The sequence below is a fragment of the Betta splendens genome, chromosome 17 (genome assembly GCF_900634795.4).
Source record: "Betta splendens chromosome 17, fBetSpl5.4, whole genome shotgun sequence".
In the NCBI taxonomy this organism is placed as follows: Eukaryota; Metazoa; Chordata; class Actinopteri; order Anabantiformes; family Osphronemidae; genus Betta; species Betta splendens.
In genome coordinates, this window is record NC_040897.2 from 1166064 (window position 1) to 1187783 (window position 21720).

General features: G+C 48.8%; 1 protein-coding gene across 4 annotated transcripts in view; it reads left to right on the forward strand.

Annotated features, from left to right (window-relative positions):
- The first annotated feature begins 18094 nt into the window (after positions 1 to 18094).
- The window catches only part of astn1 (astrotactin 1), a 162292-nt gene continuing 158666 nt past the window's right edge, over positions 18095 to 21720 (forward strand). For 3 of the 4 annotated variants that reach the window (XM_029132985.3, XM_029132987.3, XM_029132988.3), the window contains exon 1: positions 18095 to 18531. In XM_029132985.3, the coding sequence (XP_028988818.2) occupies positions 18234 to 18531 (298 nt within the window). In that variant the 5' untranslated portion in view covers positions 18095 to 18233. The remainder of the gene's footprint in view (positions 18532 to 21720) is intronic. The other variant, XM_029132986.3, reaches the window with a different exon arrangement.

Consider the following 21720-nt stretch of genomic DNA (forward strand, 5'->3'; position numbering starts at 1 on the left):
AGGAGATGGAACGACTGGGGGGGGGGGGGGGGGGGGGGGTAAAAATCTACAGGAGAGGAAGAAAGAGTGGAGGGGGAGGAGAGAGGTTGGATGAAAGAGAAGTTGGAGAGGAGGGCGGTCCAGCACAGGAGGAGATGAGGAGGCTGATGGGGGGGGGGGGGGGGGGGGGGGGGGGGGGGGCATGGGTGAGTAAAGGCAGTCCTCGCACTGAGCCCAAAGGGACGTCTGGCTAATGAAAGTGAAAACGCCTCCCTCCTTTTTCCAACCTCTCATTTTCTAACAGCGCTTTAGCCAAATTCGGCCGCTGCAAATGTGCTTTGACTCCGGGCGAAAGCGAATGTGTTGTGACGTGTCCCCGTCGCTGAAGCGGAGTCTCCACCAGCGTCCGTCCGTCTGTCCCCTTAGAAACCAGCGTCTGTCGGCTGAGCCGCTGAATGAGTGAGTGGCTGCAGAGCCAAGTGCACGTTGAACAGAGCGGCCAGAGGCGTAACTGGAGCAAATGGGCCGGCTGGGTTCTGTTCTGTTCTGTTCTGTTCTGTGGAGGAGGAGGCGACAAAAGCCGCTGACAGCTCCTGGAGACGCTCTGACTGATGACCTGCAGCTCCAGGGAGCTTCTCTGTGAACTGGGTAAAGTCAGAGCACGTGAAGCATTCATCACAGGCTGCTGCACTGGAGCCAGTCTCACCGCACGGAGCCTTTATTGAAGAAGACACCTGGGGACGCCTTCACGGGCAGCCGCCATCTGCAGCTGTACAACAAGATCCCAGCGCCCCCTCAAGTCACAGGACCAGCGGCCGACGGCAGCTTCAGCCTCTGAGGGCGACCGGCGACCGCGGCGTCACGCGTCCTCCGGCACCGAGCGCCGACCACATCATTTGTCTGTCCCATGAGAACGGACCGATCCTCAGCAGCAGGTCCTGTCTGAGGACGGCGTTCCAGCGTGATGGAGGAAAGCTGGTGTTTTCTGACCATGCGTCCACTGTGACCAAACGTGCACTGTGACCATACGTCCAAGGTGACCATATGTCCACTGTGACAATAGGTCCACTGTGACCATATGTCCACTGTGACCCACACGTCCACTCTAACCATACGTCCACTGTGACCAAACGTCCACTGTGACCATATGTCCACTGTGACCATACGTCCACTGTGACCCACACGTCCACTCTGACCATACGTCCACTGTGACCAAACGTCCACTGTGACCATACGTCCACAGTGACCATACGTCCACAGTGACAATACGTCCACTGTGACCATATGTCCACAGTGACCATACGTCCACAGTGACCATATGTCCACAGTGACCATACGTCCACTGTGACCTATACGTCCACTGTGACCCATCCGTCCTCTGTGAGCCATACGTCCACTGTGACCATTCGTCCTCTGTGAGCCATACGTCCACTCTGACCCATACGTCCACTGTGACCCATACGTCCACTGTGACCCATCCGTCCACTGTGACCCATACGTCCACTGTGAGCCATACGTCCACTGTGACCATCCGTCCTCTGTGAGCCATACGTCCACTGTGACCATACGTCCACTCTGACCCATACGTCCACTCTGACCCATACGTCCACTGTGACCCATACGTCCACTGTGACCATACGTCCACTGTGACTATACGTCCACTGTGACCATACGTCCACTGTGACCGTACGTCCACAGTGACCATACGACCACTGTGACCATACGTCCACTGTGACCATCCGTCCACTGTGACCCATACGTCCACTGTGACCCATACGTCCACTGTGACCATCCGTCCTCTGTGAGCCATACGTCCACTGTGACCATCCGTCCTCTGTGAGCCATATGTCCACTGTGACAATAGGTCCACTGTGACCATATGTCCACTGTGACCCACACGTCCACTCTAACCATACGTCCACTGTGACCAAACGTCCACAGTGACCATATGTCCACAGTGACCATACGTCCACAGTGACCATATGTCCACAGTGACCATACGTCCACTGTGACCTATACGTCCACTGTGACCCATCCGTCCTCTGTGAGCCATACGTCCACTGTGACCATTCGTCCTCTGTGAGCCATACGTCCACTCTGACCCATACGTCCACTGTGACCCATACGTCCACTGTGACCCATCCGTCCACTGTGACCCATACGTCCACTGTGAGCCATACGTCCACTGTGACCATCCGTCCTCTGTGAGCCATACGTCCACTGTGACCATACGTCCACTCTGACCCATACGTCCACTCTGACCCATACGTCCACTGTGACCCATACGTCCACTGTGACCATACGTCCACTGTGACTATACGTCCACTGTGACCATACGTCCACTGTGACCGTACGTCCACAGTGACCATACGACCACTGTGACCATACGTCCACTGTGACCATCCGTCCACTGTGACCCATACGTCCACTGTGACCCATACGTCCACTGTGACCATCCGTCCTCTGTGAGCCATACGTCCACTGTGACCATCCGTCCTCTGTGAGCCATATGTCCACTGTGACAATAGGTCCACTGTGACCATATGTCCACTGTGACCCACACGTCCACTCTAACCATACGTCCACTGTGACCAAACGTCCACTGTGACCATATGTCCACTGTGACCATACGTCCACTGTGACCCACACGTCCACTCTGACCATACGTCCACTGTGACCAAACGTCCACTGTGACCATACGTCCACAGTGACCATACGTCCACAGTGACAATACGTCCACTGTGACCATATGTCCACAGTGACCATACGTCCACAGTGACCATATGTCCACAGTGACCATACGTCCACTGTGACCTATACGTCCACTGTGACCCATCCGTCCTCTGTGAGCCATACGTCCACTGTGACCATTCGTCCTCTGTGAGCCATACGTCCACTCTGACCCATACGTCCACTGTGACCCATACGTCCACTGTGACCCATCCGTCCACTGTGACCCATACGTCCACTGTGAGCCATACGTCCACTGTGACCATCCGTCCTCTGTGAGCCATACGTCCACTGTGACCATACGTCCACTCTGACCCATACGTCCACTCTGACCCATACGTCCACTGTGACCCATACGTCCACTGTGACCATACGTCCACTGTGACTATACGTCCACTGTGACCATACGTCCACTGTGACCGTACGTCCACAGTGACCATACGACCACTGTGACCATACGTCCACTGTGACCATCCGTCCACTGTGACCCATACGTCCACTGTGACCCATACGTCCACTGTGACCATCCGTCCTCTGTGAGCCATACGTCCACTGTGACCATCCGTCCTCTGTGAGCCATACGTCCACTCTGACCCATACGTCCACTCTGACCCATACGTCCACTGTGACCATACGTCCACTGTGACCATACGTACACTGTGACCATACGTCCACAGTGACCATACGTCCACAGTGACAATACGTCCACTGTGACCATATGTCCACAGTGACCATACGTCCACAGTGACCATATGTCCACAGTGACCATACGTCCACTGTGAGCCATGCGTCCACTGTGACCCACACGTCCACTCTGACCATACGTCCACAGTGACCATACGTCCACTCTGACCATATGTCCACAGTGACCATATGTCCACAGTGACCAAACGTCCACTGTGACCATCCGTCCACTGTGACCCATCCGTCCACTGTGACCCATACGTCCACTGTGACCCATACGTCCACTGTGACCATCCGTCCTCTGTGAGCCATACGTCCACTGTGACCATCCGTCCTCTGTGAGCCATACGTCCACTCTGACCCATACGTCCACTCTGACCCACACGTCCACTCTAACCATACGTCCACTGTGACCAAACGTCCACTGTGACCAAACGTGCACTGTGACCATACGTCCACAGTGACAATACGTCCACTGTGACCATATGTCCACTGTGACCATACGTCCACTGTGACCAAACGTGCACTGTGACCATACGTCCACTGTGACCCACACGTCCACTCTAACCATACGTCCACTGTGACCAAACGTCCACTGTGACCAAACGTCCACTGTGACCATACGTCCACAGTGACCATATGTCCACAGTGACAATACGTCCACTGTGACCATACGCCCACTGTGACCAAACGTCCACTGTGACCATACGTCCACTGTGACCATACGTCCACTGTGACCAAACGTCCACTGTGACCATACGTCCACAGTGACCATATGTCCACAGTGACAATACATCCACTGTGACCATACGTCCACTGTGACCAAACGTCCACTGTGACCATACGTCCACTGTGACCATACGTCCACAGTGACCATACGTCCACAGTGACAATACGTCCACTGTGACCATATGTCCACAGTGACCATACGTCCACAGTGACCATATGTCCACAGTGACCATACGTCCACTGTGAGCCATGCGTCCACTGTGACCCACACGTCCACTCTAACCATATGTCCACAGTGACCATACGTCCACTGTGACCATATGTCCACAGTGACCATATGTCCACAGTGACCAAACGTCCACTGTGACCATACGTCCACTGTGACCCATCCGTCCACTGTGACCCATACGTCCACTGTGACCATCCGTCCTCTGTGAGCCATACGTCCACTGTGACCATACGTCCACTCTGACCCATACGTCCACTCTGACCTATACGTCCACTGTGACCCATGCGTCCACAGTGACCATACGTCCACTCTTACCCATACGTCCACTCTTACTCATACGTCCACTCTGACCCATACGTCCACTGTGACCATCCGTCCTCTGTGAGCCATACGTCCACTGTGACCATACGTCCACTCTGACCCATACGTCCACTCTGACCCATACGTCCACTGTGAGCCATGCGTCCACTGTGACCCACACGTCCACTCTAACCATATGTCCACAGTGACCATACGTCCACTGTGACCATATGTCCACAGTGACCATATTTCCACAGTGACCAAACGTCCACTGTGACCATACGTCCACTGTGACCCATCCGTCCACTGTGACCCATACGTCCACTGTGACCATCCGTCCTCTGTGAGCCATACGTCCACTGTGACCATACGTCCACTCTGACCCATACGTCCACTCTGACCTATACGTCCACTGTGACCCATGCGTCCACAGTGACCATACGTCCACTCTTACCCATACGTCCACTCTTACTCATACGTCCACTCTGACCCATACGTCCACTGTGACCATCCGTCCTCTGTGAGCCATACGTCCACTGTGACCATACGTCCACTCTGACCCATACGTCCACTCTGACCCATACGTCCACTGTGACCCATGCGTCCACTGTGACCAAACGTCCACTGTGACCCATGCGTCCACAGTGACCATACGTCCACTGTGACCCATACGTCCACTGTGACCATACGTCCACTGTGACCAAACATCCACTGTGACCATACGTACACTGTGACCAAACGTCCACTGTGACCCATGCGTCCACTGTGACCAAACGTCCACTGTGACCATACGTCCACTGTGACCAAACATCCACTGTGACCATACGTACACTGTGACCATACGTCCACTGTGAGCCATCCGTCCACTGTGACCAAACGTCCACTGTGACCATACGTCCACTGTGACCCGTACGTCCACTGTGACCGTACGTCCACTCTGACCTCCTCCTGACTCAGAACCACTGTCTGAGCACTGACCCAAACAAAGAGCCGAGTAAAGCAGGTCACCGGATTATTACACTCTGGGGACGTTTGACAAAGTTCTGACACTGGAACATTACATCCTCACTCTCAGGTGGGATTTTAAAGCATTAACTGACACATTTGTGCAGAGTAGAGAGTCACAGGCAGCTGCTAAAACGCCTTTGTGAGATTGCATTAGATCTTTTCCTTTCTTCGCTCGCTCCTTATGATTTGCTGTAAAGCGCTACCAAGAAACGTTGGCTATGTTTAGATGTAGAACCTGTCTGCATTTAAAAATTAATAATGGCTTATGTGGGGCGGCACGGTGGTGCGGTGGGTAGCACTGTCGCCTCTGGGTTCGATTCCCGGAGGCGGCCCTGGTGCCTTTCTGTGTGGAGTTTGCGTGGGTTCTCTCCGGGTTCCTCCCACAGTCCAAAGATGTGCATTAGGTTGATTGGCTTCTCTCCACTGTGAGCCATGCGTCCACTCTGAGCCCGTAGGTGTGAGTGAAATGTCTATGTGTTGCCCTGTGATGGACTGGCGACCTGTCCAGGGTGTACCCTGCCTCTCGCCCATATCCAGCTGGGATAGGCTCCAGCACCCCCGTGACCTAGGGAGTAAGCGGTTAATGGATGTGTAACAGCAACTACAGCCCGTGGTCGTTGTTGTGATTGTAGTCACTCTGGTAAACGCATGGGTGCTGTCCGTGATACAGTAACACCTCCACCGAGCACGGCTTCCACCAGGCACCACCCGCAGCCGCGCTGACGGCGGTGAGAGGCAGGAAAGGCTAAATCCCAGATGTGGAGCCAGTCACTCAGAAGCTGGGTTTGAAGACTTTGAAGACCCCCCCCCCCCCCTGTCCAGAGTTCAGCCAGGCTGCGTGTGTGTGAACGAACCCCCAACCTCATATGTGGTTGGACAGAGGCCTGAGACGCGATGCGTTCATGGCCTTTAAGAGGCAGAGCTCAAGCAACACAGGACATATTCACTGTAGCTGCAGGTGCTGCTGCTCCCCCTCCTCCTCTGCACAACGAGTCAGGCCGTGTTCACAAAGTGTTTATCCATCATAAACTCATTTGTACGATTGCATCCAGAACAACTGAAGCACAGACACGGCGACTCCTCGATCCCGCCGATGAAACCCGCTCCAGTCTGTCTCAATCAGCCTCCGCGCCGCTGGTGCCGTGGCCTAATAACAGCTGGAGAGGCTCTGCTAACCAGCTGCATCCGTGCAGCTCCAGTGATGCTTCCTCCTGGGAGGCCAAGCGTCCCCCCGTGGTCACAGCCTGTGACACAGACCACTGAGAGAATAAAGGCCAGCATCCATCCTGGGGCCGAGGAGGAGCAGGCCTCTTCCAGGTGGAGAAAAGTATGGGAAATCACCATCAGAATTCAAAATGTTTGTAGATTTGTCCACATTTGATTGATCCTAGAGGAGCGTTTCTGTGGAGCTGACGTGAGCTAAATGATAGCTTCCGTCAACGCTGTTCACACGCTACGATTACTACCTGCTTGGCTTTTCATAATAATATGCAAAAAATATGTGTTTGGTAGCTGTTAGAGAGAAACTACAGGGTGTTGTACTCAAATACATACAGTACAGACAACTTAAAGTGCAGCAGTGTTGGTTCAGCCCCAAGAACAGAGAAAATGAAAGAAACAGCTAATTTGTTTGTTTTGTCTAAATGTATGTAATTGACTGCATTATTAACGGGTCTTGGACGTTGCTCTAACTATTAGCCCAGCGTTTGCCTGTGCGCCAACAGGAGGACACTCATGTGCACTGACATCAGAGCAGGACTCGAGGCCTGCGTGGCTCAGCCATAAATAAACAGGCGCCTGCAGCGAACAGCCAGAGGTTTGGATCTTCAGGCACCGAGACGTCGACGCTGAGCGCAGCCTCGCGCTTCAATGCGTTCAGACGAGCAGCAGAGCACATTGCAAATTTAACCAGAACTCAGCGTGGGTCCAAACAGTCACACCTTCAAACCAAGGCACTGTTTTTAAGTCTGCACACACACATCTTGTTTGTGTGTTGGTGTTTTTGACTCTTGGCTCTAATGCCTGTTAAAATCTTTAAATACATCTGACAGCACAGAAGCGTTTAACATCCACCGCTCACCTCAGTTCCGGCACAGGCGCCGGAGCACGTTTTATTGGCAGGATGAGCAGCGCTAGTGCGAAGCCATTACATTTTGTGTCCTTGTGGGAGCCAAGTGTGGCTTTTTTTAATGTTTCCTCATCGGGATATTCAGTGTGGGATTTCTCACTCCTCCCTCTATTCCTCCCCTCTTGAAACAAATGAGGGATTAAAGCGGGGACATCTAGAACAGAAAACTGCAGCGAGGAGCAAGAGGATGACAGCGGCTCACTGAAATCCACAGGATATGTTTTTCTTTTGTCTCGAGGCTTAGAAGTACAACACCCACTCAGCAGCTCAGCTTGATCTCGCTTTTTATTATTGTTTTGTATTTTCCTCTGCCGTGACATTAAATGCTGGACGGCAGGGACATTTTTTTCATGCATTAAATAATAATAATCGCCTCTGAAGGATGTCCCTGTGTCTCCTCTCTTCTCACACATGCATAGAGGAGGCTCTGAGGCTGTTATCTGTGATTATGAAGACACATTGCTCTCCTGTATCAATGTGAAATGCCAAAAGCTGCATTGAAATGTACATAATAACTACGTGGGGACTTGGCAAACACGTCGGAGTATTAAATAACACATACAGTGGTGTCGGATGACTGTTAGGATTCATAGTGCAAACACTTCGACATGAAGAATATGCAATGTTTAAACAGTTTAAGAGAAAATGCTATCACTGTGTAATAGAGTAAAGGTTTATTAGAAGCCAGTCTCTGTGTTCTTCCTTAACTAACTTACAGTAATTGTCAGACTGCAGATTTTAGATGCTTATGCACATTTAGTACCAACACTACGGTAAACAATACAAAACAAAAAGGAAAATTACACATGAATGAATGAGTGCGTATGAAAGAGCCAAACAATGATCACTCCGGGTTGTAAGCGAGTAGAATGGAGCTTTATGGGAAATGGAAGCTGCTGACTCATGCTCACTGAAGGCTGAGCAACGAGTGCGTCACCGTTTGGATTCACATGGGAGAATTCCTCCCAGGGCCGATGGAAGGAATTACTCCTCGTCACGTACAGTGAGCGTTTGTACTCTATCGTTGGTCCAGTGCTCAGACGATGCGTCCCGGACAAACACAACGACATGTGCATTAAAGTTAATAGGATAAAAAAAGTCGTGACCCCTTTAACGTGTACCTGAAATGTACCTGAAATGTTTGTTTTTGCAGAGAATTTGTGTTTGGTTGTGTTTTTAAACATAATGACAATATAGACACATTCGTCACTGTGAATGAAACCAGCCTCAAATAAATATTCACACCTATGACTCCCACAACACATACAAATACAACTTTAATAATCTTAGCTTCTTGCTGTTCCTTTTTAAATTATACATTTCGCAATTTATAAATGAAATCTAAATCTATTGAAAAGCACCAAGTTGATTAATTTAATTGGCTGCAAAGCTGTCGCTCAAAATGGCCACTCACTGCAAAGCATCATGGGACCATCATTTCTACCTCTTCTTCCACAGTGTTGTTTGATGGGGGCTGGCACCCTAAGCGGTGCATTACCACCCCCTGGCCCACTCCATTTCTAGAGCACAGGGTTCAAAAAGCAGCAGGAAATGAACCTGTCAAAATAAAATGCCACTTAAGCATTGCACTACTTGCAATGCTTAACTGCTTTGTACTGCTGATAAAGCCTAATGGAAATGATGGAGCAGGAGGACTCATTTGTTCTGAAATTGACTCAAGAACTCATTTCCTGTCTGAATGATGGCCCACAGCTGAACTTTATGGGATAAAGTACAGAATTCATCATTTTTTTCAAGGGACGCTTGCCATACAACAAACATAGACCTATAAAAACAATAATAATGCCAAGATACGACTCAAAGCATTATGAGAACTTGGCCTTGGTGAAACCGTTTGCTTTAATAACACTTAAAAAGCTGTCAGGGAATCTTTGGGAACATCGTCCTTTCGCCCTGAGGCTCTGATCGCGAAACCCTGTGAAGTCACCTTTACAGTCTGCGCCGGTGGATTGGGAGCAATAGGTCTGAAGCAGATCCAGCCCTGAAAGACTGATTCACTCCATGACGCTGCAGAGAAGCGCTGGCTTCACTCAGGCCGTATTTGAACGTGAGCAGTGTGACGGCTGTGAATGAATGGAAGCCCACAGACGCGTCCGCGTCTCGACCAAACAAGGCTCCGCTCTTTCTGCATGTAATAAATGGAGAGCCAGAGGTAACAAGCTGTTCCACAGGAGCCTCAGCGTTTCATTACGCTGCCGAATGATGCAGCTTCCCGGCCGCTTCCTGGGCTCGGCCTGACTCTGGGCCGCTGCTCGTTAGCTCTGATTGGGTCGGTCGACTACACGCTATGTTTCACTGTGTGGAGACGATGGTAACAAAGGCAGAAGTACAGTAGTAACTGCAATTAGCTTCATTACTGTGTGTTTGTACCAGCCGTGCATTAGCATCATCACTTATTGTCTGCATTAAATGGTGCACACGTAACGTTTACATACCATCACGCTGTGATGAACGTGTTAAACTATGCGCTCAGCGGCTGAGACTCTTCTTTGAGTGTCAACACATTACGAGTGCGATCCCACCGCGGTGAACACTCTGGAGCCAGTTCTCCTCTAATTACACCAGAAATAGAACACGATGGTGCACCTGCTACCCCCCCCCCCGTGGAAGCAGCGGTCCGGAGAGCGCCACCGGGCCGCTGCTAATAAAGAGAGGAGACGTCTCCGAGGCTGCTGTTGTCGAGTGTTTGTTGTGTTTCATTTTAAGCATTTACAACTGAGATCCCACCAACCGCTAATAATGGATAAAGTTATTTTATAACTCCCATAAAGCACTATGCTGTGTGTTAGCGTTAGCGTGTTGCTACAGTATCTCCATATTTTTTTTTCAATGAGGCGCATTTCACACGGGGCTGAAGGGAAAAATAGGACACGCAGCTCTTCCTGCAGAAAATATGCTTGGGTGCTGTTCTGGACTATTCACCCTGTGGCAGTAATTATTACAGGGAGTGGAAAAATGACCAATGTAGGAGCTGGGATGGGATTAAAATCACTGACCAGCACAGGTAACATTAAAAATCACCCCAGCGCAGCTAGAGGAATAAATCCTCCTCGGATCCGGCTTAAAATATTTTGTTCCTGTACACTATTTATGAGCTGGCTGCATCTTTCACTCGTTGTATGTGTGATGTGAAAATCTATTTTTCTGCTTAGCAATGAGTTTGTTGGTTGAATCCACTGCGCGTCTCGTCTCCGCTCTGTCCTCTTCACTTTCTCTCCTCCGAACTCTGGCTGCCTCAATGTCACGGCAGCGAGGCAAAGACAATTAAGGTGTATAAATATGTAAATATGGTCACGGCAGCTCAGCGGGAGGAACAGCGTAATGACATTTTCTGCCCTCGTTTGGCTAATCCCCAAGACACCTCCGAATTAGAAACCTTAATGACAACCAATAACGCACAGATGGTCAAACTCTGGGGGCACAGTGGCCCTTCTCGCGCCGCCCGGGCTCCTCCCGGCATCACTGCTCATGCCAGCACTACACACACACACACAGATAAACACGTGCATGCAGACCGGCCCAACATGCAGGGAAGCAGGCGCACAAACACATGATGCAGGACACACACAGAGGCAGGAGCAGCACCGACCAGATGCCACCCGGCCCACGGGGGTGATCATGCTTGTAACTAGAAGGTCAGGTCTTGGCAGGCAGTTTAAGGCTCCAGCGTGTGTGTGTGTGTGTGTGTGTGTGTGTGCGTCTCAGGTAATATGTCCAGGAGTCCATGTGGCAGGTGTCCACCATCTATCTTAGAATAGTATAGAAGTCCTTCCTGCGGTCGCGTCTCAGGAGAGCCAACACACAGCTTAAACAGAGTGTTTGTGTACAAAGAGAGCGGCATCATGAAGGAGACACGGTGCACGAGGTGCTTTGGCTGCTTTCCTGCAGTAATTAGTTCAACCCAGCTATTTGTTCTTCCTGCCTCTATTAGAAAGCAAAATGTTTCTTCTGGGAGAGGGGAGCTTTTTCCAGAGGACACAACTACAGAGGAAGTCAGGAGGTTCGCACGAGTGGGGAGGGACAGTGCAGAGGCAGCTCAGAGACAATGTGTCAGGATATAATTAATAATGATTAATAATGAGCCCTCACACACACACATGCACACACACACACGCAGGTTATTCTGTTTGAGGGGATTCTGGCTGCACCATGTAAATCTAATAATGACATCCGCATTTCTTAATTTAATTAAAACAATGACCCTTTTGAGACTTAATAAAAAATCCAGTCTCTACATTGACCACTATAGTTAACATAATTTCAGTTTGGAGCAAGTTTATGACCACCAAGATGGCGGACAGCACATTGCGTGAAGCCGTTCACATAACAATACGACCACATGTAAAAAACATAAGAAACCTTCAGGAGGGCAACAAACGCACATGACATGACATGTGTATAACTGTGTATGTCTATGAACAGCTGTATCAATATGCAGGAGGAGCTAGCTTTAAAGCGGCACATGTAAAAGCCGCGCTCTGAATCCTCAGAGAACAATCTGGATCTTATGGAGGAGGCTAATTATGGTCGCGTGTCTCCTGCATTCGGCATCAAACACACGGGAGCTCCAGTCTCCAGGTGCCTCGTTTCCCATCTTTGTGCTTCGTTTTGCATTTTTTCTCAAGTTCCTGCAGAAAAGCAACTTTGTACCTGACAAAAGCTGGAGTGTGTCGCGTTCGCTGTAGCGCGTGTGCCTGTTGTTACACAGCAAGCGAGCAAAGAGAGGTATCATCGCCTTCATCTTCTACCTGAACCCAGCAGGCGCTCCATTATCTGACTGTCCCTAAACACCTCATTTCATTTAGCACGCACACCAACAAATAGCTTAAAACACCCAAATGCACGGACCACCGTGCAAACTGTGGTGTGCGTCTTCTCTCTCTAAGCAACGAACCTCAAAGCACATCTGCACTTGGAAGTGGTTTCTTGCATCAAACCTGTTGATGGTGAACGGCTGCACGGTTGCACCGTAGACGTCTGGAAAGAACACAGAACACATTTAATTGGCCTGTCAGATCAAGGTTTTCTAACAAACACGACTTCACCACACAGCAGGATTACCAGCTGTGTGTTTTCACAACAGTCAGACGTTTCAGGCCTGAAAATCAAATTAGCACTGTGCAGAAACCAGCTGTGTCGGAGTCACACGGCCAACGCTCTGCGTTTCTGTGTCCTTTAATAAGGAATGAACAGTGGGAGTCATCCATTTTGTTTGGTAACGCAATTGAATATTAAAATTGGAAGTCTTATTAGCGTTAGAATCAGAGCATCTATTTGGTGAAGTCCTGTTATAAAGTAGATTCCAGTCAGTTTCCACAGAGATTAAAACACATTGTCCTTTCAGGTTGAATATTAAACACAAAACATGATATTTCTGTCTATGTTCAATAAAATTAAAAGTTCTGGATTCAACATTCAAAAAATATTTTTTGCCCATTTAAAAGAAAAGAAATACAAAGCTCTGGTATCGCTTTCATCACCTCCTCCACTCCTGTAATGCAGCCGTCGCCATCACACACGTCTAAGGAGCTGCACTTCTCCCCTGGAGCATATTTTCACCCCGGACCCACTCGATGCAACGTGATGCTATTGTGAAGAAGGGCTCACGATAGGAGAGAAGCTTCACTGTGAAGCTGTAACAGGATTGACAGCAGCAGTGTTGCTGAGGTTGCAGGTGCTTCTCTGCATTATTCTCCAAGTGTCTCGCTGCAAAGAAAAGCTCTCCAAATATTTCCCCAGCCAGGGGTTTACTCAGTATCTGTTTCTTATGGTAATTCCCCAAGTCAACCAGTCCCCAGTTACCATGGCAATCACTCACTCTGCAGGCAGCGCTTGTTTGGGGAAGTTGAGCTAATACTGACACAGTGAATGCTCACAGTCCTCGTGCGCTGAGAACCCAGTAAACCCGTATTAAGAACCAAGCACAACAATACAGCTCAGGATTCTGCATAAGTGAAGGTGACCAATGGCGTCGCTGCGTGATGAGCCACATTCGAATGCATGGCGGTGGCGCGTGCTCCCTTAGGATTCTGTGTAGGACGCGTCGTTAGTGCTGATGGGCAGAAATGTCCACGTCTCCAAACACAAACAGCTTCCTATTTAGCAGATCCAGAGTCTCGCGTGAAACCAGACCCTCTGATTCAGTGCTTCCGCAGAACTGCAGTGCACAGCAATAACTTATTCATCTACAGTGTCACATTCAAGCCTAATTTTGACAGATCTGCTGACTAAACGCTTCTCCGTCCACCACAAAGCCTAGTTCACTGTCAGGAACAGGGATCTGTTCATATGGATCTTATTTCCGTGGTGAACAAGTGTCGAGGTGATGAATAGTTAACGCTGGCTTTAATTAAAAGGCGGTGATGCCACGCAGGCCGGCTGACGAAGCGCCTGTCGCCAGCTCGTTCCCACCGCCTCCGGAAGGTAAAGGGCCAGAACAGGCTGTTTGAGGAGCAGAACGTCAGAGCTGAGCACGAACAGCGTCTCAGGATGTGAGATGAGCGCTAGAATGAGGCAGCGCAGGCTTAGGAAGAACAAAGAGCAGCTGAGGATGAGTCGGTCCGAGACGCCAGCGATGGGCTGAGATGTGACTATTAAAGCTCCAAATCCATACATTAAACAGACACGCAGCAGACAGGCTTAAGCTGAGAGGCTGAGAGGAGGAGGATGCACATGCACACACACACACACACACACGCACACACACACACCTGCACACACACACACACACACACACACACACACACACACACACACACACACACACACACACACTCACAGTGGACCTTCAGCAGGTCAGACCTGGGGAAACGCCTGCTGTAACTTCACCTGCGCGTCCTCTGATGAAGCTGTTGCTCTCAGAGCTTCGCAGCAGAGACTGCGTCGTCCGTCAGGTTTGTCAGAAGCGTCACGTGTCTCGCGCTGAGCCGTAAAGAGGCTACGGCTGCAGGAGCCGAGGAGGCATAGCTGCTCCAGCAGCGTGATGACTTTTCCGCTTGTTTTCTAGGCTGTAATGGAGTGTAGTGGGTGAATGTGTTCTCCACATCACAGAACACGCACGCAGTGGAGGCCAGAGCCGAGCAGCGCCTGAGATTAAACAGTGAGATCCTTCTCTTGATCAGTCCCTCAGACCCCCCCCCCCCCCCCCCTGCACCTGCTAGTCACAGCCACTGATGTATGTGCGCCCCTCACCCCCTCCTCTCTCTCGCTTTCAACTTTCACAGAACCTCGTTCTTCGGCTCCTCTCTCTCCTCCCGCACCCTCTTCACGGCTTCTAATTATTGGCATCGACCTAGAACTTGTGTGAACAAAAAGATTTTCATTTCTGCCTCGCTTGCAGTCGCTCTCACGTGTCCCTCACAGGTGTTCTCTCATACTGTACATTTGATCTCTGAACTAGTCGACTAATTGGTCGACTGTATGTGTCTGAATGACAATAAAGTACCTGTTTTATTCTACTTTCACCCATTTATCACTGCATAAATTAGGAACATTTCTGCTTCCCTGAAGACAGAGGATAAAGTGCAGCTTCAAACCCTCATCTCTTAATGGTGCAGCCTGGTAGTGAACTGGTGACATGTAGGACCAATGGTTACTGACACTGGCAATGGTTCAGATAACAGCACCTCAACCCACATGTGGAAGGTCACTAATTACAAGATGACTAAAATCCAATGGTTCTGACTAATATGCTTTTAGCACCTGGTGTCTGTGAGTGAAAGTTAATACTGGAGGAAGATGCTTCACTCTGCAGACGATCACTGCATCCTGGGATAATAAACTGAACGGAACCATCAGCAGCTGATCAAGAAGCTTGAAAATAAAAGAATATGCATCATTAGATAAATAACCTATAATTAAACTTAAGCTAAACACATTGTTATGAAGTTGAAGAAAACAACGGTTCAGTAGCGCTGAATAAATATTGTTTATTTGCAAATGATTTGATTTGGTAAGTAATATTGCATTTTTGATGATAATTAGCAAGAAGTTAAAGTAAATTGCAGCACATGTTGAGCAGATGAATCTGGGCTTGAGTGTTGGCGGAACCTCAGCAGGGACTCAGTCCTTTGTTTGATTTTGTTGCTTCATGGGGTTTGTTGACATGAATAAAACAATGGATGTTGGCAGCCACAACTTGTAAAAGGGAAATAAGACTTCGTTTAAAAAAAAAAAGTTTCACAGCTGATATCATTGCCCTTTGTTTCCAGGAGCCTCTGCTGTGAAACAGCCCACTAGAAATAAGCAACAATAAATCATACGCAGGCAGAAACTTGATGAAAACGTTTGATCTTGTTTGAATGCTGATGAACTGACCGTTCATCATCAATAATAAATGTAGGACAGTCCGCCAGCACTTCATTCCACTTATTTTTTTGACTTTTACTTCTCTGTGGGTGGTCGAGGCCTCTGGACTTGGCGGCTCTGTTTTTAGCATCGATCCCAAACATTGCCCCATTTTAGACTTTAAACCAGTTCAGCATGGATCAGAAACAGAGAGAAGTGGTGGTTAAGGAAAAGCCGCAGAGCTGCTTAAATAATAAATGGATGGCGGCGACGCAGAAAGAAAAACAATCCTCTATTCCTACAGCTTTGCATCCAAATCCACAACTGTGTGGTCAAGAAAAGAGCCAAAGGATTTAAATTCTGAACCTCCATCAGTGCTCTGTTGGTCCTTTCCTCCTCTTCTTTGCCTGCTTTACAGTCATAGACTCATGTCATAGACTGTGTCTGTATTAAAAAAGATCTTTAAAAGCAGTAATTCAACATTCAACCAAAGTCTTTGAAAAGGTTTGGAATTGTAGAAACAAACCAAAGTTTTCTTACAAATTAAAAATAATTAGTTACTAAATACACAAATCTCAAAGTTAGGTTTCTCTAGGTCAAACCAATAATATAATAAGATATAAAGACATAAGATGAGCTTTATTAAAATATCTGTAGCCGGGAAGAACATAATGCTTCAAGACTATATATACACACACACACACACACACACACACACACACACACACACACACGCACACGCACACGCACACACACACACACACACACACACACACACATATATATATATATACTGTCATTCAAAGCCTGGAGACGAACTGAAAAGCAAACTGGAAGCTGAAGTCACACTTTGTCCTTATGGAGCCTGATAATTTTAGCCGTCTGACATTTAAAAGCTGCGGTCAGTCAGAACATGAGTCATGACTGGAGCAGGGGAGGCTGCTCGCTTTACTCAGTTAATGGTTTTAAAAGCTCAGGTGTACAGTATGGGCCCGTACTGTACCACTGTATGTGACTGGACTCCGTCCACAGCACTTCCCCTCCTGCTCGGCTGCTCTGTTATAGATGGAAGGGACCTAGACATGCATCTGCGAGGTTGTAGCTTCATTAGTGCAGCTCCTCCCTTCACCACCACCAGACAAAGCACCATGTCTGAGGTTTATTCCAATACCATGGCTTTTGTCCCTCCATGCAATTAGATTCTGTTCATACAGTAAGTTTCTGAGTGGATGGAGGCTTAATACACCTACAAATAGTTCATAAAGCATCAAATACAACATATTTGTTCCACATCCTCCATTTTATTTGTCTTATATCTTCTATGTCTAATTTATTCTAGCTTTTCATGGGTTAGTAACTGTTCTGCTCTCTTTGATTTGGACTTGGTGATCATCATTGTTTCTGTTAAGATGCATTGCACCTCATTGATTTGACAGCATTCAGCGTTTCAACCAGAGAACTGCTTCTGTTTGGGCGACTAAAAACAGAGGTGAGCATTTGGGTGAAACATACTTTAGTTTGGGTCATAGGACTGATTATCAAACAGGTCCCTAGATGAAAGTATAGTATTCAAGATCACCTGCAAGAGAAGAACACTGAAGCTCTGAACGGGTCTAGACTAAACAAAAAAAAAGCTAAATGAAGCACTTCTCTGATGGAAAACAATTATGTTCTGTGGTTTTAGTAGATAAAAGCTCAATGCAAGGCTGATATGAGAGGGATGTGAGTGAAGACAGTGACGCTGAGGTTTTAAGGGGGAATTTTATGCTGTGATGTGTTTTTTTCCCACTAACTCCATGTTCATTATAGTCAGAAGCTTCGCTGTTTCTCCCTGAGAGGTCAAACATCCAGTTCAATTACTCCCAATGATGCCTTTTTATTGATGGAGCCCTGGTGCATTCTGGGTGCGCGTCCCGCTGGTGACTATTACCCAGCCGTTTATTGATCAATTACAGTAAAACGCTCACTAAACGACAGTCGCTGTTCAGTCTCACCAACAGAGACCGTGTGATTGACGCTGAGGAAAACGGGGCGTTCGGTTTCCGCACCGCGAGCGCGTCGCCGCGTCGCATCCGCTCCTCGCTCTCCGCGGCTGCGCTGCTGAGACTCAGGCGCGCGAGGACGGGAGGAAACGCGGACATGGCGAGCGTCAACGTGCTGCGGCTGCGGCTGCGGCTGCTGGGCTTCTCCTGCCTCCTTCTAGCCGCCAACGTGCGATGTCTGAACGGCGACGAGGACCAGAGCCCGGACAGCGAGTGCAAGATGAAGAGCGTCACCGTGTCGGCGCTGCCGTTCCTGCGGGAGAACGACCTGAGCATCATGCACAGCCCGTCGGCCTCCGAGCCCAAGCTGCTCTTCTCCGTGCGGAACGACTTTCCCGGGGACGTGGTGGTGGTGGACGACCTGGAGAACACCGAGCTGCCGTTCTTCGTGCTGGGTGAGTGCGCGTTTGGACCATCGGCCGCTGATGGAGCGGCTCAGAGCCCGGTGCGGGCGCCGCAGCATCCGGCCGGAGCCTCCATTAGCCTAGGCCCCGCTCCACGGCACCGTCACGCGGCCACGGCCACGGCGCCGCGGCCGCCAGCACGGGGAGCGCCGCTCACCTGGAGCTGCGCTTCTTCAGGCCACGGTGTCACAAACAGGACGTCAGAGGAGACGCGGGGCTCCATCGCTGCAGCAATAGGCCACGTAGCATCCGGGTGCTAACAGAACGGGAGGCTTTTACAGTCAGAACCGGCGGTAGAAGCTCCGCGTCAGAACAAAGGTCTCATCTGCTGCTGGGTTCGCGGCGTTATTCTCTGTCGTCCACGCACGTGGCTCGCCTGGCTACGTTCCGCGTGCGGGGGTCTGTTTGCTGGTCTGACGGGTTAGCATGCGTGCAGACAAACTTTTGTGTTGTTGTGGGTCGTTGCGTGCGCCCACAATCAGCTGTGGCGCAAAGTTCGGCTGGAAGCGGCCGAGTTGGCGCCGTGGAGCGTGTGCTGGTCGCTGTCCATGGTGCTGAAGCTCCTCCGCGGCGTGAACCTTTAGCTGCTGGTGCCGATAACTGTGTTATTGACCACGTGAAGACACGCCGAGGAACCACACTGTGACTGTGTGTGTGTGTGTGTGTGTGTTTGCCACTCTTTATAGGAGTTGCCTGAAATGCACAAGTGCCTGATTTCAGTTTAAAGTGTTTATATTTTTTATTTTAAAAGAATTCTTGGTTGGAATGAAAGCGGAGAAGCGAAGATGGTTTATTGTAGATAGCGGTGCAGTGATATAAGTGTTCTGCTGAGATTCACTGTGTTAAATTTATACGGGAACGTTTTCCCAAAGATAATTAAACAAAGTAAGAAGAGTGAGAAATGGAGGTAACAAAAGTCCCCTCTTGTGTTTGCAGTGTGTGCGCGTGTGTTTACTACAACAGTCTGTAGATATGTTATATGTCAAACCTTTCAGCAGAATTTTTCCCAAAACTGTCATTTTCTTTTACTAGAAACCTTTCCTGAAGTAAATGCTCTTGTTCAGAAAGGCCAAATCCTCAGGTTCCAGTAAAATGGCGGATTTACACCACATGCACATTACTGCTGGTCTACAGTAGTTCTCCCGAAGCCTTATTTGTTCTCATTGTCATTACAAAACATCCCGTGTAAAGGAATTTTCATATCTTCAGTGAAGATGCTGAGTGGACGGCTCCTGGACCATCTCAGCATGATATCACCTATCCAGCACCTTTTGGGGAGCTAGAACTGTACAGTACTTCACTATGGGGGCCAGAGGTGATGTGACCCTGTATCCTTGGGCAAGGCATTGCACAGGGAATGGTAATGTCGCGTGTCGCGGGGTTTTCATCCTCTCCCCAACGTGTGCGTTCTCTCTGAGCACCTTGGATTCTTCCTGCATCCAGACGCTTGCCGTCAGGTTAAGTGGTGACATTAAATCGCTTGTAGTGTGAATGGCTGTCTGTGCAGCATGTGACCTGTGGTGGACTAGAGCCCTGTCCCTGATCTGTCCTGCATGTCGTCAACAGCAGCTGGAAGACGCTCCAGCAAGAGGTTCACGTGGGCAGACTTTTCTCTCAGTGCTTGTGTTTTATTGCAGGTCTCTTATTTATATAGAAAACAAACGGTACTTCAGCTGAGCAGCGGTAGGTTGCACATTGGTGAGTAGATGGATTCACTTATGGGTCTCATTACCTCAGGAAGTACATCAGTATATACAAATGATTTGTACGTCTGCTTAAATGAACAGACGTATGCAGCGGTCCATTCTTATGAAGGTCCCTAATGATGATTGCAGTTTACTCCATGATGCCGTGGAAGGCTCTTTGTTTGAATAGTTCATTTAAAAGCCTAATTTAGACAAACTTAATTCATTATGGGGTGGAGGGAAATTAGCGAGTGCAAACGCACATCGCAATAGATCCCTCAGGACCGGTGCTGCATAACAATGAGACTGAATTTGTGTGACTTTTTTTACACCGTATTTTACACTCTGGGACAGAAAACTTTTAATGAAATTTCACACCGGGGAGTCCAACGCAATCTGCAGCGCAAGAAGCGCCCGCGCTGCCTAAATATAAACACTGGAGCAGCTGAAGCCTGATTTCCTTTGCTGTTTTCCAGACTCTCTGTGTGAAGTCAAATCTGCCCCATTTGATTTGCTAATTTTCACATTAACAGGAGAAACGGTGCTCCATGCTTCATACGCAGATACGGTTGTCATACGTTATGTTCAATCTGTTAATGTTTGTACAGCGTGCAAATGTTGGATCATTCCTTGCTTTGCTTTTAGTCCAAATCACGTCGTTTCTGTGCAAAGCTAACAGAAACTGTTCAACATTTTTAGTTATTTGTAATGTGGCAGTTACATGATGTCACACTGCAAGACAAGTGTGTCTGTTCTGCTTTAAAACAACCACAACAGGTCAATATAAAGGCCTTTTTCATTTCTTCTTAAGGGAACCTGTAACAGAGTGTTTAGTTAGTGTATAGTTTTATACCATTGTTAGTGTTAGTACGACGGGTATTTGTCTTATTCTGCCACATTCCACCCTTTAGACCTCATAAGGGTCATGGGCAGCTGTCAATCAGGCGAAGGGCGGGGTTTAGTCCGGACCACTACCCCACAGCGCCGGCCCAGAAACCCAGCTGTGATGTGCATGGACGCGCTTTACGCCAGTTTTAGTTTCTTTAAGAACAACACCTCTCGGAGTGTCTGCGTTTGCCTCATCTACTGGTCATGAGGTTCAATAACTACAGCTGTGTCATGGCTGATGAGGGCTATTCAGTAGCATGACACAGCACCAGGCCTCAGCTGATTTGTTGAACAACACTTGATCTTGAACCATCCATAGTTTTCAAAGCGTTGCCGCTTCCATTCAGACGTTATATAAAATGCCGCTTTATTTTGATGTGAAACACCAGCCACTTCAACATGATGTACAGTACTGCGGCGCCTCTCACAGAACTTGTGTTCAGCAGTAGTGAGACCTTCATCTTCCTCCGTGCTTCTCACCACGACGTGCTCTCAACTAATGCTCTGTGATTATTTGATATTCTGAAGATCAGACGCAGCATTAAAAAGAGTTTAATGTTGACTGAAAGCTTTAAAGTCATACCCCTTTTTACAGATGCATGAAAGA